Here is an 18,379-nt window from a genome sequence, read left to right as displayed (position 1 = left end):
GATATCAAAAAAGTACTCCAGAGTGTTGTTCAGCATGGGGGTGAGTAGAAAATGAAGGCTAATCATGTTTTGGGTGTACTATTCCTTTAACTGCCAGCAATGATCGGCTATAGAGCGCTTGTTATGGGGACCGCAGACGCACATCCAACGTAGCTTAGATGTCCATACCAATTTAACAGTATCAGCTAATTACACCTTGCTGCAGACATTGTATTTTAGTTCGGGCCATTGTTTTTAAGCTCCAATACCCCCCTAGAGCAGGCATCCCCAACCTCGGTCCCGCTGTCCTGCAGGTTTTAGAGGTTTCCCTGCTTTAGCACAGCTGATTATAATGATTGCAGAAGACCAAAAGCCTGTTAATCAGCTTTTAATTAAAATCAGCTGTGCTGGAGCAAGGAAACCTCTAAAACCTGCAGGACAGTGGGCCTCGAGGACCGAGGTTGGGGATGCCTGCCCTAGAGGACCGACATTGTGTATCAGATTTACGGGTCTACAAGAAAAAATTAGTACAAAGGTTCCCACTTGCGACTTTAATATGTATATAAGAACTGCTCTTTATTACGTAAAAAAAATGTAACGCATTAAAATGTTTCTAATTAATGAATCAAAAACCAAGGCGTTAAGGTCCTGGCGCTAATAAAGATTTACAAAAACATGTCAGATTTCCTAAAGTACATGGCTAATAGCAGTAATTCTGTTAAAGGAGTGTCTGCAATGAATGTTGGAGATTTTGTATGTCAACTATATATTTTGATAAAGCTTTCCAATACTAGCCTGATAAACCAGACTAAATGTGAGATTAAATGTGTAATTTAGTCTGGCCCCGATGAATTAGACATCGGAAGATTGTTGATGAGAACGACTCCTTGTTTTTCAAACCATGTCTGTGACTATTGGCCAGCGCTCTAACCAATGAGAGCAACTGACTGTGATGTAGGAAGCGCAACAGAAAGCTGGTGGGGGAGTGTAAACAATGACAGTGTAAACTGTTGTTAAAACCGCGAATCCGTCCTTCTTAAAAATGAATGAGCTTAGAGCCTCTTTCTACTCACGTTTCAACAAAATCCCCAAGTCTAATCCTTCCAAAACTGATTCCAAAGCTGAGTCAAAGGAGAACTGTTCAATAGTTGTTGCCATCTTCCTTGTTGTGTTTTCTCCAACTTTGTGCAGCTTTGTCGTCATGCCCTCAAAACCCGTTTGCTTTGCATCCAAAAATTCTAAACACATCTCTGCGCCAGCCAGTTCTAGGGCCTGGGGTATTGATTGAGGCTAGACTCACTCGCAGGCAAAAAGGATTTTGGCTGCTGGGGGTTGGGGCTTGTTTACTAGGCTGAGGAAGTAGGAAGTAGGCAATCAAGTCGGTGACCAGGCTATGAAGGCTAGTCACCCACCTCAAACAACCAGTAAGTTACTTACTGACATTAAGAAGTCCCTGGCCCAGAAGTAATATTTAAGCCAGTCCAGTGCTGTAGCAGAAAGGACCCAGATTTCCAGGTGCTCTACTAAAATGTGGTAATCAACAGTGTTGAATGCCGCATTAAGATCCAATAATACCAGCAATGTGGTTCTTCGGCAGTCTACATTTATACTCGTGTAATTCAACACCTTGACAAGGGTAGTGTCTGGACTGTGGTGAGTTGGGAAGCCTGATTGGAAGGCGTCATAGTGGCTGGTCATTGTTAGAAGGTTTTTAACCACTGAAACACAAAATTTTCAATAATGTTACCTATGAAGCGGAGGTTTGAGATACGCTTGTTGTTCTGCAGTCTCCCACAATAAACAATAATAATAACAGTCATAATCAGCACATATTACAGATACATATAATTAAATTAGCAAAATTTTGTTTTGCACTTAGACATTTCTGAAAATATTAAGAACTTGGGTCAGCCCAGGCTCTTTACCCAAAGTGCCAAATAATCAGAAAGTCAAATTTGCTTAGAAATATTTTTTCACACTTTAGTGAATCTTTAAACAAAAGGGCCACTTCCCCAATTTTCCTTTTCTTTCTACTCTCATAAAGAAAATTGTAGTTTGAAGACTTTTACTGTATGAGGATATGTGTCTCATTACTTTCATGTAACCATATTAAAAACATGGTCAGAAATGAGGTAACTAATTTAAAAGGATTTTCTTGACAGAGATCTAATGTTTAATAAAACTAGTTTTTATGACTTAGTGGCTGTTATTAACTCTGGGTCTGATTGAACCTGACAATTTATTGCTTTTAGGTTTGATTGTTCATTACTATCTCCTATCCTTTTCTCTTTGTTCTTTCTATTCCAAATTAGCACAGAAACTTTATGACTATCTCCCCTCAGGAGCCCAAGTTTTTCTTGGAAATTATCATTTCTGAAAGTTACCACTGGGTCCCAAAATGTATCACAGAGAAGTGATTTGGAGATCGATAAGGAGGTGGTGGAGAGTTCAGATGTGTGGCCCTTGAAGTATGATATCATATAAAACATTGCAGCGAAGTACAAATAAAAACTAAGCTCTAAAACCTTTCTCTTTATCTCTGGTTTGTACGTTGACCTCCATCCCCTTCTTAAGCATTGTAGCTAACATCCTCTCAGAAGGACCTCCTTATTGTTCCTAAAGAAAAACATTCCAGAAGCATGCTGCAACTCATGTTCTCCATAGGGGAGGGCACTGTGCAGTGTTAGTAGTCTGCACATAAGCTACTACTCTTTATAGGCCAAATATGTGGAATCAAGACTGAAATTTTTCATACAGGGATATGTCAGTTACAGTACCACGAGCCTCCTATTTCTCAGATTAATAATAATAAAAGAAAGTAATTGTCAGCTTTTATAGATTTGCAAATAAACACTCTATCATGAACCACTCCTTTTTGGACAATGGATCATGACGATTTGCTGTTTGTTGATTAAGAAAGGTAATCAGCAAGTCATTTTTGCAGGGAATGCCCAGCACAGATGTTCATCTAGGGTATCCAAGTAGTAAAAACAAATAAAAACAGGTTTTTCAGTATTGCTTTTTTTATTAAATAATAAAAAAAAAAAACACACATTATTCCAAACCTACTATGCCATTAATGTTTAAAATCAAATAAACAGGATGTTTAAATACTTTTTGTAAGGCCTGCATATGTAAGATAGCAAGATGTTCCCACTTTTATACTGATTCAGATTTGGATTGATAACAATGGTTTTGATGGCTGTTTTCCTGCCATGCTGGCGGTTCATTGATGAGTGCTTATACACCACTGAACAGAGTTGAAGCTAAACTGCTCATCCATTACCACCACCACCCGAACACTCCTCGTATTTAATGTGCCATGGTCGTTTGCGTGGCATCAGCTCAGCCTTCTGGGATCTCATTCATGGCAAAATGCAGTCCAGGAGCAGATTAGATCAAAATCAGTGTGAGCCTTGTAATGTGGCCTCTACTCTGCCCGGCTCGCAGAAGTAATACTGCGCTTACCCGGTGTTTAGAGACCCCCTTCGGAGCAGACCTGTCCGCATCAGGGAAGGGTTGATCATCATCCTGCTGTGTACCTGGAAAAGGCTGGTCTCAGTGCCTTTCATGAAAGAAGGTTCATTAGGCTCCTACTCCAACTGATCACAGCTTTGGCAAAGCGAGCATACAAGGAGGGGGGAGTAGTGTCTTTACATCTACAACTGAGGCTGCAATGATGTGGGAATCGATGATAGAGTATTTGCCTCTCTCTCTGCTGTGCAGGTTAGGATCTCAAGCTGGGCTTCTATGTAAAGCAATACAGCTGCTGGTAATGCAGCTACTGATTGAGAGACATAAAGCCAGAACAATCATGTAAATCATAGAGCTTTCTCAAAAGAGCAATTACCCTGGTGGGAGTGAGAGCTGTCCTCAAACCCATCTCAGAGCTGATTGTTGATCAGTTAGGAGGCTGTTGCTCATTTAACCTTGAAAATTAGCAGTTTGCTCGTTGTTATAGATTTTATTGAGTTTTTGTAAACAGACCAATTCCCATAGGAATGAGTTTGTTTTACATCATTCCCTCATGTACTATTAGGCAATGTCAGTGAGCTCTACATAACGACTTATTACAGTTTAATCGTTTTACAGGCAGATGGACAATTTTTGCTGTTTACTGATGCTTACACTGCCAAACACTTTGTATAGTTGTCATGGACCATATAATAGGCTATGGACTCATCTAGGTGTCAATTCTTGTTAAACCTTTCAACACTCTCAATCGTGTAGCAGGGATTTACCAATCACTATTATGTTGCAGATTTCTTTTGTTTAAAATGCATTGAATGAACCTGGACATATTTTACTCCAAGCTCTTGAAAGGAACTATAATATACTATGATAAAAGAAAAAGCTTAGAAAATGTGCCAGTCAGTTATTTATTTTAGTAGCAAAGTTGACAGGCAATATGTGTCATAAAACAACTGACTACTTTCAAAAAAGCCAAATTTATATAGAATTAACATTTCAAAACTCTCTTTAGCTTCTTACATAAGCAGCCAGCAACTAAATATGCATCTTTCATATGTTTTTTTCTGAAAAATGTAGTTGCTTAGAGCACCTTGACCTGAGTGCACACCTTTTCTCCTGGACACATATATTAAGCCCTACCTTCCTATTTTCTGCAGAAAGTCTTGCTCTCTCTAATTTTTTTGCAGCCTGGATAAGTATCTTATCCTTTGCATTAAATTAGTGTTATTGTGTTTAATTTGCTTAATACAAAATGTATCTATGTAACATAGCTACAGTATGACACTAATTTCTAAATATCTAACTTGTTCTCACTAAGAAACAGTAGGCTGATCAAAGACTATGTTGTCTAAGAGACGTAGGAGTCCGTTTTATGGTACGTTAAATTTTTTAAAACATTTTAATTTCAATCATTTGCATCTCTTTAAAATTTATTAAGACTTTAATTTTTTCCAATGTCTTGATCTGGTTTATGATTTAGTATGAGTTACTAATATATATATATGCTTTTGTCTTAACAGAAACATGATTATAATGTTGCTCATGATAAACACCTTTTCTTCATTACTGCATTTTGCTTAATTATTTTAAATTCACTATTGTTTTTTATCATCTCAGCTGCTACATTGTTGCTGTTTATGTTACTATGAGATTAGCAAATATTTGTAAATACATTTTTCTTTTTTTCTCAGCTTTTTATTGTCATTACACTGTCACAAGTACAGAGCAATGAAATTAACTCTTTGCATTCAACCAATCCTCTTGGGGAGCAGTGGGCTGCCATTGTGTGATGCCTGGAGAGCAGTGTGGGGTTAATGGTCTTTGCTCTGGGCAAGTCTTTGGGAGTGGGTCTTGAACTAAGAACCCCTGGATTCCAAGCGCAATGCCCCAATAGCCGAGCTGCGACCCCCCCAGAAGGCCGCCACTCCTCATACAGCTGTCCTTTATTAAAAAAGAAAAAAAAACGATAACGAAAAGTTATATATAGGTGCCTCATAAGTTTGAGAATATTGTCATTGAGTTATTCAATCACAAAATAGGCATTGTAATTTTCATCCAACTTTGTGCTGGAATAGCCAATCTTATCTAAGGGAGCAAACCTGAAATTTTAGGTTATAAAGTGTCAACAACTTGTGTGCTGTTTATGATGACATTCATGTTTTAGTCATAATAAGGAAAATTGTCTGCTGTTATGAAGCACTTTTAACAACTAGGTGCACTAAGTCTGTAATTTCCAAACTTACTCTACCAGAAAGCCACTGTAAATACTGCACTGTCACAAAGTAAAACATTCTCCCTTGTTGTTTTGTAATGTGACGGCAAATCACTTTGGAGTTGCATATTGAGAAGTCATAGAGTCACTTGTACAGACAAGGCCACATTTACCTCTTTAGATTAAATCCTACTTCAAAAATAGGTCTGATCATATAACTTACATATGTTAGAATTTGTTCCTCAGTAACTTGACATACAGCAGTTAGGGCGACATGAAAGGGACATTTCATGCATGTAAATATGCTGTAAATAGAGCTGCTGTATCAACAAAAAAGGCATGTACTGTATGTTGCTTCAAAATCTCCACAAATCTGAAAAGAAACAACATAAAAATACATTTTGCTTCCAGTCTGAAAAAGTAAAAAACATTTTGTGAGTAGGTTCATATAGGTCACTTCTGGATAGTTTCATACTGTACAGTATATACAAAAAAAGAAACAACAACACTGCTTCACATTAAGCAGGATTTACACCAGTATCACATTTTTAACTTTACTTTTAACACTTTTGGTTTTATTAAAGGAAATATCAGATTTTCTCAGGTGCCAAAACAAAATGTAACAGCTCTGTAAAGGCTCACCAGAGAGCATATCATAAAGTTGACATGCCTATACAAGATGAATGCGGTGATTTCCATGTTACTCAGCAAAATGCTTCACAACTTTATCTAGATCCAATGCCTTTGTGCGTTTTGATTTAATGCTGAGGACAATCAAACTTGATAGTCTCTTTTCTGTCATAGTTGACTGCAAATATGTCTTTATGAGCCTGAGACGTCAGGCCTAACTAACATCATAGTTAGAGAAATAACGGTGTGCAAACTGATTTTTATAATCTCAAAATCAGCACAACAGCTATGCTCACAACATTGTACTTTCATTATGATTTAATTTCTCGATAGATAGTTAATCAGTTTTTACCTGTTTCATCCCGTGTCTCCTCTCCCCATGACCCCTGGCTCCCTCGCTTTGCCCCATTCGGTTTTCAAAATAAATCAGTCTCAGTTGCTCTCGCGTCATCTCATGCTGCATTCACTGCAGTCTGATATTGGAAATTAGCAGCCGTAATTCTCAAATTATTCATAATTAATAAGCCTGGCCACCCCTACCACCAACCGGTGTGGCAGCAGGGGTGGCAAGGCTGTCATTTAGGGTAGCATTTGCCACCCTATGCCACCCCAGTAGATCCGCCTATGCCTAGTTGAAATTTCAAGTTTGGCAGCCCGCACAGACCATCAATATACAGTGCTGCATATTTACCTGAAAAATTATTAATTACATCTCAAATTAAGCTTACATTTAACAAGTTATGCAATGTTCCAGGGCTCTCAACTTTCACACATTGACACACATTTCATAAACTGCACATACTCATATACCAGCCTTGTAATTTCTCATTCTCACAAGAGATACACAACCATCCACACACTGACACCTAAGGACAATTTAGAGACTTTTGAAGGAAGACAGAGTACCTGGAGAGAACACACTCATGCATGGGGAGAACATGCAAACTCAATGCAGATAGACCCTGGGCAGGGAATCGAACATAGAACCTTCTAGTTGTAAGGCAACAGCTCTATAAACAGCCCCACCCTGCAGTCAGGCTCAAAAATAAATTCTCAAACTAAAATGTAGATTCTTTTTATACTGCTGCTATTTTAGGTAACACATTTAAAGAAGGAAATGCACACATTTTGTTGGAATTACTGTTCTAATTTTTCTGGTCAATTCGTAATGCGTCAGCATGTAGTACAGCTCCACAATTAGCTAAAATGTGACCTGTGATGTTTGTGGGAAAGCAGTGAGAAATTATTGCAACATTGAAACCTTGTCAAACACTGCAGGTTAAACCACAAAACAAAATATGCAAAATTGATAACGAGGACAGAGATGGAGAGCACATTTGCTGCTAGACAGATGTCTTTTACAGAGCCTCTAGGTTCCTCAGGCAGGCACAGTGCAGTTACAGAGCAACTCACTTTTTCTCAATAGATGTATTTCTGCTCCTGCGGATTATTGCATTCCTTCTCAGCAGCTATCAAGAGCTGCAGAGTCCTGTTCATCACTTGGTTATTTAAGTTAGGTTTGTGGAGACAGGGAAACTTCTAAATATGCAGGACAGTGGGTCCTGAGGAACACATTTCATAACCACTGTTACAAACCAGTCACATTATTTTGCACATTTAACAACCACATTAGGTGTACTTGCAAAAAAGTATTGCATCTGTACTGTCAGTATCAGACTGTATTTTGTTCGGTATCTAATCTTAGGGAAATTTCGTGGTATCCATAATATTTGGGAATATGATTAAAGTTACAGAATTTTTCCATTGTCATATAAAACATTTTCATTAAACAAATTCGAAAAGGTATCAATCAGTCTGTTTACTTATGATTTAAAATAGTGATTTTGTTATCAGTGCTAAATATCTCTTTCCAAGCTCAGATCAGAGCTTAAGAGCCCTGCTTTAACCAAGGGGAAGAGGAACAGATGTAACAGAAATAATGATACAAATAAAAAAATTAATAACTTTTTAAACCCAATATAAAACTTACTGTAAGTAAGAAACTTAAGAGAAGAAGCAAAAGCTTATGTGGCAATACCTAAATTAACATTGTTATACAATATGGGAATAATGAAAACACAAAAAAAACTATTCAAAATGACACCCCAAACACCTGCAAATCATGAATTAAATTTTCTGTTGTTGTTTTAGGAACATAAAGTATACATTTTAATTGCTAAATTCCCAAAACATACATTATTTGCATATTTTAATGCTAGCAGTAACAAAAAAAAAAAAAAAATAATAAAATCAAATCATGGCTTAATAGGCTCCTTAAAGCTAACTTTTTCAACTGCAAACAACCTTAAAAAACATTTTACTCACAAATCAGCACTGAAGGGGTTTGGCAATTTTTCCTTTTTTAAATTCACTCTTTCATTAGGCACTTTTTATATCATTTTCACAAATACATTCGAAACATTTCTAGTGTATACAGTTTTGACCACAAGGGAGTTAACCCAAAACTCAGTAATATAATCTTTATTCCGTGTAAGCACATTAGCTGGCAATGTCTTTGGTTGTGTAAATAAAAAAACTGCTTTCTTGCTCTTTGGTTACGTACAGTATAATCTGCATAATCAGAAAGAGGAGTTTAAGGCTATAATGTCTCATACAAACAGTGAAATATGAAGCATGGCTATAGGCTAAATGGTAAAGTATATTACAAAGGAAGGCACATAGGCCTGAATTACCCACTGAAATCTTTGCAAAGCTGAACTGCATTTCTGCTTCCATGTGTCCACACAGACAGTCACTCAGTCAGTCAGTCACCCAGCAGATGCCTCTTTCTCTGTGAAAAATGAAAATTTGCTCTTACATCTAAATCTCGTATTCAGCCCAAATATAGAGCTTTTAAATATTGTTAAGTAGGGCTACCATCTCTTCACATCCCCAAATAAAACACCCCATTATTCATTTGAAATATCTTAAAATGTAAATTCCATTCATTGGACATACTCAAGGATTCAATGATTTGTTTTGTTTTTTGTCAAGCCAGCTCATATTTGCATGTTTGTTGCACACCATCTTGACTTGGTCACAGTTCAAGAAGCTTAATATTTAGAGTAAAAGGCAGGGAAAAAGAAGAACATGATTTAAGTGTAGCTCCAGTTCAGCAGTCTAATGGCTCCAGGGTAGAAATGTTTCTGAGCCTGGGGCGACAGTGACATCATCTGTAGTTTGCCCTGAAATCGAAGGGTTGATGGTTCAAGCCCTGGCTCTGGCTTTCAGTGTCGTTGTGTCCTTGGGCAAGAAACTTCACCTGCATTGTCTACTGATGGTGGTCAGAGCGCCTGGTGGCGCCAGTGTATGGTAGCCTCGGTTCTGTCAGTGAGCCCCATGGCAGCTGTGGCTACAATGTATCTTATCTTGCCACCATCAGCGTGTGAGTGTGTGCGTGACTGAATGTAGTGTACAGCACTTCGGTCAAGTTTCCTGACTGGACTTTCCAGGAAGTCCAGTTTTTTAGTGTGAGACTTAGTCCAAGTGAGGAGAGCCTCCAAACTGTTTAGCATTTGGGGACAGGGACAAAATTTGTCACACAGAGGGGCATGTCATTGAGTGGTGAGTCTGGGTGTTGGGATTCTTAAAGTGGGCAAAGAACCTGGAGTGCATCTGGCAATGAGGGGTCCCATGAGCATTTTGCATCTCTGATTTTGTAGTCCATGATGCATTTGATGCCCTTTCACACCCTCCCCAGGTCATTAGTGCTGAAGTGACACTACATTTTCTAGCGGTATGGCTTTGGTGGTCTTAGCTCTAATCTCAGCGTTCTACCAGTTTTTTCTCGTTCTGATAACAGGTTACTGTACTGGTGGTGGTGCTGACAACATCACTACACTTGGACATGAAGCAAAGTAAAGAGGAGTTGTATTCCTTTTGGTCTACCTTTACCTTTGCCTTCCAATAGGTGCACTGAAAACAATCTTGGAGAGCATCCCTGGTCCACAGAGTGAATTTTTATTTAGTTGGCCTAATCCATCCCATCAACGGTCAATATTCTGGTGCCAGGAGGATACAGATGTGGTTGGAGAAACCAAGATAAGGTTGAGAAAAGGCTCTGTATGCACAGTGAATGTAACTGCACATTAAGTCCAGAGTGTTCTCTCCCCGTGTTGGAAAGGTGACATGTGGGTAAAATTTAGGCAGAATGTCAGTCAGTTTTATGCCTTAAAATAGCCTGGAAGGCTGAGTCTGGCATGTTGCTGTTAAGCCAGGTTTCAGTTAGGCAAAGAACACTCAGCCTCAGATGTGAAAAGTCCACTTAGCCTCACAGGCTCCAAACGAAGATCATGAGAGATAAGAATTAATTCACACAGCTTCCTAATGGCATGAAGGGGAGGGCTGTTGTTTTCAGAAGATCCATCTGGCTAGTGAAAGATATGTTGACCTAACAGCAAAGTGCTTTGATGAACTCAAGTTGTTTTCCTCCAAATTAACAATTGTGAGAAAGTTATTTATACAGGGGGTGGGTTGGTTCCCCTTGGGGGAGTGTTTGTTGGGATTTTTGTAGGGTATAAATGTACAGTATGTACTATGGTTGCCTATCTCTCCATCTGAGGATGTTAAATAAATTTCAAAATTTTTCTTGCAAGAAATGCCCCTGCCTCAGCTTACAAACTCCACATCTGGTAGCTGAAGAACCCACTAAGATTTGTGTGCCACCATGGGAACCAAAATCAGAGAGGCATTACTGCTTTTAACCTTGCTGTACTCTGATATTTTACCTGCAATTCTTACTAGTTTTCTAACTTTTGCTCATGATTTCATTTTATTTTTTATCACAGATCTTATCCTTTTACATAGGAAGGAATCTTTTCATTCCATAAAACTGTTATTTGAATATAATAGAAAACCCTTTTATTGTCCCACACTTGTGGTATTACAGCAGCAAAAGATTGTAGCAAACGTGGTAACACACACGTGGACCTTAAAAAGAGTATAAAAATAACAAAATAAGTCACAGAGTAAAAAAAAAACTAATAAAATACAGTACTGTGCAGCATTTTTACAGATATAAATACTGTGCATCTGGAGAATAAATAATCAATATACAGCTATGGACATTTATAGATATGAAAGTTGTACTTATTGTAAAAAGTGTTGTTGGGCAAATTCTTTAACTTGAGGTTCATTTTTAATGATCTGTTTTAGAGATTATATTTATGCACCATTTATGCATACTTTTCTTGTGTTTACATAATTACAAGAAAATATAGGAAATCATGTTATTGTTTTGTTATTATGACTCTTTTGATGCCCTGTATTATTGTGCCTGCAGGCTGTGAGAGTGACTACTGGGGACCTCACTGCAGTAATCGTTGCCAGTGCCGAAATGCAGCTAAATGTAACCCTATAACAGGAGCCTGTGTTTGCACCGACGGGTACCAAGGGTGGCGATGTGAAGATCCCTGCGAAAATGGCTATTATGGCAAGGGTTGCCAATTGCCCTGCCAGTGTCTCAATGGTGCAACGTGTGACCATGAAACAGGAGAGTGCATCTGTGCACCAGGTTACACAGGAGCTTTGTGAGTACCAGCAACATACCTGCTTCTTTGATGCTTTCTGGGACAAAATGTGGCATGCATTAAGAGTCTTGACACTTAACATGTGTGGTGGCAGCTGTGGGGAGCGGTGCCCCTCCGGCAGTCATGGACCACAGTGTGAACAGCGCTGCCCCTGTCAGAATGGAGGAACATGTCATCACATTACCGGCGACTGTTCTTGCCCTGCTGGGTGGACGGTAGGTCACAAAAACACCAAGAATGTAATGAAAAAGAAAAAAGCCTCACACATAGAAATACCTACATTTCACTGGAATGGTGTTTAAGACCAATGACATTGTTCATGTACAAAAGAAGAAAAACATTTTTTTTTCTTAGATTCGTTGCAGAATAAACTCATATATGGTAGCCTTCACACATGTTGAAATATATATTTTTTTTTACAAAATCGCTGAGGCAATAGCTAATAGCTAACAAAAATAAAATGAAAAACTGATGTAACTAGGCTCACATTATTAAAGCTTAAGGAACACTTTTAATGACAATGATAAAGCACAGAGACACATTTTTCAAAACTAAAAAATTGGAAATAAAAAGAAAAAATAAATTGATTTAATATTTAAACAACAATAGTTTGTTTTTTAAGTAAGTCAGGGAAATGAAACAATAAAATTACAACTTTTTGGCATCGCCAAATGGTGAGAGTGATAAAGTAAAAGTTTGAACCGACTGAAACAATAAAGGCTGAATGTGCCCACACATTTTTCATTTCACCACACACTGAGCACGTTAGTATTAGAGCTAGTAAAAAAAACACCTCTGCTGGAGAATTGGAGCAAAAAAATCAAATCTTTTTCTGTTTGTTTTTAGTGAGACATATATTTTCATCTGTCCATTGACAGAGGATGAAAAGTAGCCCATTCACTAATTCTGGGGTATTTACAGCATTGTATATTTACATATTTCGTCCTGTTATATGAACTAATTAAACCAGTAAATATTAGAAGCTTTATACAGGACAGGAAGTTGTTTCAAGACCTGCCAGTAAATATACCTTCTGTTCTACCATCAAAAATGTCAATGTCTAGTCTGTTAAATCCTTTGAACATAAGCTTGAACAGTTCGCTCTGATCAGTCGAGAATACCAGTACATGGGGTGCCACGGACTTTTAAAAAAAAAAACAACAAAAATTATTCTAAACTTTTTTTTGTGAATAAATGTTCACTAAATTAGGGCTAAAAATAATTAATCTGATTAATAATAATTAATAAATTATGGAAATAATGGTCAACTAATTTACTAATCGATTAATCATTACCAGGAGTTTATAGACTGTAAAATATGCCTTTATGTGACAGATCAACCAACCCTTGAGCGGCAATTATACAAAAATTGTAAATAGCTTTTTTGTCCATCAATATGCTCTATCCAGAACTCCTCAAGTGGAATCGTTTGAGTTTCACCTGGTTTACCTTTGTAAAAATTCTTCTTTAAGGAACCCTTTGCTATTCGATTATTAATCGATTAATTGATAAAGTAATTAACAGATTGCTAAATACTTGTTAGTTGCAACCCTAAACTGAATATTCTAATGTTTTTTTTTTGTCTGTTTTTTTGCATGCCACTAGTATGGTTAGAGCAGTGCACTTGTGCTCTGAGACGGCTGCAAGTACCTGGGTGGATCCCCAAAGCCTGCACTCTGGGTTTCTCAGCAAGACCCTTAAGACCACACTGTGCCACACAATGGCAGCCCACTGCTCCCCAAAGGGGATGGGTTAAATGCAAAGATTTTATTTCCTGATTGTGGGACAATAAAAGGGAATTACAATTCTTAACAATTTTATGTATACATTAGGTATACCATGGGTGCCAAACAATGAAGAACAGCATTTTGTAAAAGAACATGGCATATCTACAGTCCGATATAAACACAAATCAGTAGGTGCCTAAGGCGCATCAGTGTAACTAAACTGTCAGGCTTGAGAAAAAGCGTAGTCTGTGTCTCTTATGGTAATCAGTTCTGTCTGTTAAAGGGTTCAGTGTGCGCTCAGCCCTGCCCTCTGGGCAAGTATGGCATCAACTGCAGCAAAGACTGTTCGTGTCGCAATGGCGGACTGTGTGACCATGTGACAGGAAAGTGCCAGTGTGCAGCTGGATTCAGCGGACGCAGGTAAGCAGCCAACACCTCCGGCCCAGACACTTCATCCGATTGTCATTCTGGGAGGTACTCAGAGCAGACTCGCTCACTTCTGCTTAAGCAGCTGGTCAGACAATGGAATTATTTAACAACATTTGAATCTTACGCAAAAGACCAGTTTATGCAGACTTAACAGATACTCGTTGACCTATTCCCTCTTTTTTTATTTTCAAATGAGAAGTAAATCTGGCTTCTGTTTTAGAAGATAAAGGCAAAGCTGTAAAATTTTTCTCTCATGAGAAATAAGCATTTATTAACATCCATTACTCCATCTGAAGGTGCACTGGAAGCTTTTAATAGGGGTATTTATGCCTAATTAATCTTGTACTGTGTGCTGGCCAGAAAGGTTTCATGTCTGGAGGCCTCATCCACATTCACTCCTCCCAGTCTGTCCATTGATCTTACCGTGGTCTATGTGCTGTTTGGGTTTCTGCTCATTAATTATAAGTAATGGACTTATATTAAGGCCTCATCAACATACACGGATCTTTTTAGTTTTCCATGCCTGCTGGAGAAGCCCAGGGCAGCCAGCGGTTATTAGTCTGACTAAAGCAATTGTCTTTTTGATGGAAACACCTCCTTAACAAGACCTTTCTTTTACTTTATTATTTTACGAAATTGCCCTCATTCATTTTGTTAGTGGCAGGTGAATGAATCTGCCAGGAATAATCTGAGATTGTGTTAACCCTCCCAGCTTCTCCTGTCGAGTATAATATTTCAGTTGCCCCATGATGTTACTAAACATAAGGAAATTCAAACATCAGGCATGACTTGAATGCTTTCCTATGTAATTGAACTGTTTGTAATGGCTTTGTTAAACTCCAGAGACTAATAATGCACAAATAGTGTGGAGGGAAAATAAAGAGAAGGCAAGCACAAATTCACTGATCTGGTTGCTTCTTCATATAGGAGAAACTCTCAAGTAATATTAATTTTTCTACATGACGATGACTGCCAAGTCTCATGGAGCCCCTGCAGAGACACTGAGGTACTCACAGCAGGCTCTACTTTTAGAGAGTTTTTGAAAAGTGCTTGATAAAAATTGACCATGCCAGTCTGGGTCTTTTAAAGCACATAGCTATATTTTGGATGTTGAAATGTTAATAATATATGTGGTTATTAAAGTAAGGGTTTTATTTAAACATGAAATAGCCACTGAAGTATTTAAATTTAAATTTTTTTGCATGGCAGTGGGGTAAATTATTTATTTTGTAGGTTACTGTTGATCCATTTTTTCCTCTCCCAGTGCAGCAATTTAAAGTAGTGTCATTTCATTGCAACTTTCCCTTAGATGTCAAGAGGACTGTCCTGTGGGCACCTACGGTCCACAGTGCAACCATAGGTGTGAGTGCCAGAACGGTGCAAAGTGTCATCACATCAATGGAGCATGTCTGTGTGAAACAGGCTTTAAAGGCCCTAATTGTCAAGAGAGATTCTGCCCCCCGGGTCTTTATGGCCTCATCTGTGACAAGTATTGCCCTTGTAATACCACAAACACTGTCAGGTAAGTGAGACCCTCTGTGCATTGCAGCACTTGGCAGTGGGTGATAAATGGAGTCGAGGTATTCTTTGGTTTTGCACAGGGGTCCAGTTTTTACTCAGGAAACTATCGGAAAGACGAGTGTTCCTTTAAAACTACTTTCTGCTTTATGAATCCAAGTTACCCTTACTTTAAGCTGTAATAGATCCCATTCAACCACTTTTGATGGAACAACATGCCTTTATGAGTGAGTAGTAACTTTCTTAATCTAAAGGTTACAAAAAAAATTTGCACATTATTTTTGGTTTACATCATTCCATCATGTTTATTTCTCTCCACATGTTTAACTTTGTATAATACTCTGGAGTTTTTAGACTCCGATCTCCATTAAGTTAAAGAGATCAAGACAGTATTGAAAAACACTTATTTCCCAGTAAGATATAAGTAATATAAATTAATTCTTCACACTGCCTAAAAGTGAAATTACATGAAGTCTCTATAAGAGGGGCTTCCTCTGCGTCATTACTTGTCTATGATACATTACTTACTGTTCATAGAAAAGATGACAACATCAGCTCAGTTATAGCCTCTTTGAATTTGCTCCCTGTTCATTTTAAGATTGTGATATGTTTTAAGCTTGGTTTATGAGTGACATGTCCGTGAGGTCCGCTTGGCAAAATTACGTCAGACAGAATTTCCCATTTCCTTGGAAAATTTGTAACTACGCGGACGGATCCGCACGGAAAACATGGCAGCGGATTCGTAAATCTAAATGTCTACCGACATCCTGGGATTTGGCTCATTTATATCACCACTATCACATTGTGGACAAACTCCAGGAAAGAAATTGGCTTTGATTAAGTTGTAAACAGGTTTTTTTCTACTTCCTCATGTAGTGTGGTGTTGTCAGCTTGCTGTTTGTGCTGAATGTTTTTGCCAATATTATCATTTACTGCAATAGTTAGGTAATTGAAATCCTTTTTATGAGTGATTAGTTAATACTAAACCTGATGGTTTTTATTTGCACATAGCAGCAGCAATGCTTTCTAAATATTGACAGATTCAACCCAATTTCTTGGTTTTCTAGGTTTGTCCTTTTTTTTATATTTTCAATTCAGTCCCTGTGTCATTCCATTTTTTTATACCAACGGTTTTATATGTGGAAATATTTTCTTTTTACTGTGGCTTAGATGGGCTGTTATCCATAAATGGTCTTACTTTCATGTCAATGGTGCCACGACATGTTTTATAAGAAAAACATTAACATATTCAATAACTATTTTGCAAGTTATACAATTATTCTTTTATTTTCTCAGTGCATACAGTGTCTTCCTAAATGTGGGTTATTTTTACTGAAGGCTTTTGAAGGCAACACACGTTGTGGTTTCCCTGTGAATAAGAACCTCTGTGATTTAATTTCATCTCTACTTACCTAAAAGCCAGCAGTCATTCCGCAGTCTGTAGACATCCTAACCATGTCTCTCAGTTAGCTTTTAATCGCGACCTTTGCTTCATTCATAATTCCTCAGAAACATTCATAGTTAATGCAGTGTTAATGCTTTGATTCCTGCAGGAGCTGGGCATTGGCCATATAAGTCATTACTGAATGAAGGAGAAAACGGACACTTCATTTATCTGAAACAAGCACGTAGCCTACAGTTGCTGTAGGCATCCCACTTAGATCTTGCTCAAACATGAAGAGTTGATCGTTTCAAAGGTTACTTTCCTTACCTTTTCCCATAATGCTGTCTTGTTTCGATTTATTTGTAGCTGCCATCCACTATCTGGTGAATGCACATGTTCACCAGGATGGACAGGACTTTACTGCAATGAGACCTGCCCTCCTGGGTTCTACGGAGAAGGATGCTATCTGTCTTGTAGCTGCACCAACGGAGCAGACTGTCATCCTGTCACAGGCGTCTGTACCTGTGCCCCTGGCTTCATGGTGAGCTTTGTGTACTGAAAACATACATAGCTTTTCCAAAAAGATCTGTTCTCTCCATGTTTAATGTTAATGTTTCACTGATTTCACATGTTTCTCTTGTGTTATTTCTGCTTTGATTCTTTATATTTATTTATTTTTTTAAGTTGGACTTAATTTCAAGTCAACATGTGTAGATTAATATGTCTTCCAATGTTCTGTGATATGGGAGCTGCCTTTTTTAATCCTATCTTATGAGTTTATTTCAAGGAAGAGAATATATGTATAAACTTTTAAACTGGTCTTGAATAAAAGCTGTTTTTCTTGACAAAGTAAGTGAAAAACACTATAATGCAAACAATTTAAAATCACTAAAAGCGCTCAAACTTTAGGTTATAAGTTTCTTTCCAATTCTAACTGTTGCATCATTTTCCTAAAGACCAAAATTGTTTGGAAAAGCTGAGTTTCCATAAAAAAATTGTATATAATTAAAGATAAATATTTTCTTTTATTCAATCAATTCAAATATTAATAGTTAAAGTAATGAACCATTGTCCTTTTTGTAAAAGTTCCAGCATATTAGAAACATCTGTCACCAAAATGTCCCTCTGATCTATCTCAGTTGGACCATCAGAAGCGCAGTGCGGTCTGCATGGTCCCTTTTATTATAACATGTTCTAATTGCTACAGAAGTCATGCAATACAATTTCTTGGTTGGGCCGTATGTTAAAATTGATCCATTCTTTTCCTGGAGTAAGATGCCATTTCCTTAGGTCATGACTTCATGACTCTAATAAGTTTAAAAAGGGCTTAAAAGGAAAAAAAAGAACAAACGTTCTGTCTCTATGTCAGCATTTGCCGTAGATTAGTGTTGCACTTTCATCATTTACAGAAACCTGTGTTGTGGCAAAACTGCTGCCTAAAACAAAGGGGCCCTGTTTGCAAATTCTTTCTAATAATTTGTTCCAATTTTTTGAGTTGAAA

The 18,379-nt window shown here is 37.8% G+C and overlaps 1 protein-coding gene across 1 annotated transcript in view; it reads left to right on the top strand.

Moving 5' to 3' along the window:
* Positions 1 to 17,419, top strand: part of LOC107102006 (multiple epidermal growth factor-like domains protein 11) — a gene marked incomplete at its 3' end in the record, with an annotated part of 93,583 nt that extends 76,164 nt beyond the window's left edge. Inside the window, exons 8-12 of the mRNA XM_015401137.1 lie at positions 11,574 to 11,820; positions 11,915 to 12,035; positions 13,831 to 13,967; positions 15,286 to 15,498; positions 17,245 to 17,419. Coding sequence (XP_015256623.1) covers positions 11,574 to 11,820; positions 11,915 to 12,035; positions 13,831 to 13,967; positions 15,286 to 15,498; positions 17,245 to 17,419 — 893 coding nt within the window. The remainder of the gene's footprint in view (positions 1 to 11,573; positions 11,821 to 11,914; positions 12,036 to 13,830; positions 13,968 to 15,285; positions 15,499 to 17,244) is intronic.
* Between the last annotated feature and the right edge of the window lie 960 nt (positions 17,420 to 18,379).

This window comes from Cyprinodon variegatus, unplaced genomic scaffold (assembly GCF_000732505.1).
Source record: "Cyprinodon variegatus isolate N-32 unplaced genomic scaffold, C_variegatus-1.0 Scaffold1187, whole genome shotgun sequence".
NCBI classification, from domain to species: domain Eukaryota; kingdom Metazoa; phylum Chordata; class Actinopteri; order Cyprinodontiformes; family Cyprinodontidae; genus Cyprinodon; species Cyprinodon variegatus.
This window is presented reverse-complemented; position numbering and strand designations above follow the sequence as displayed.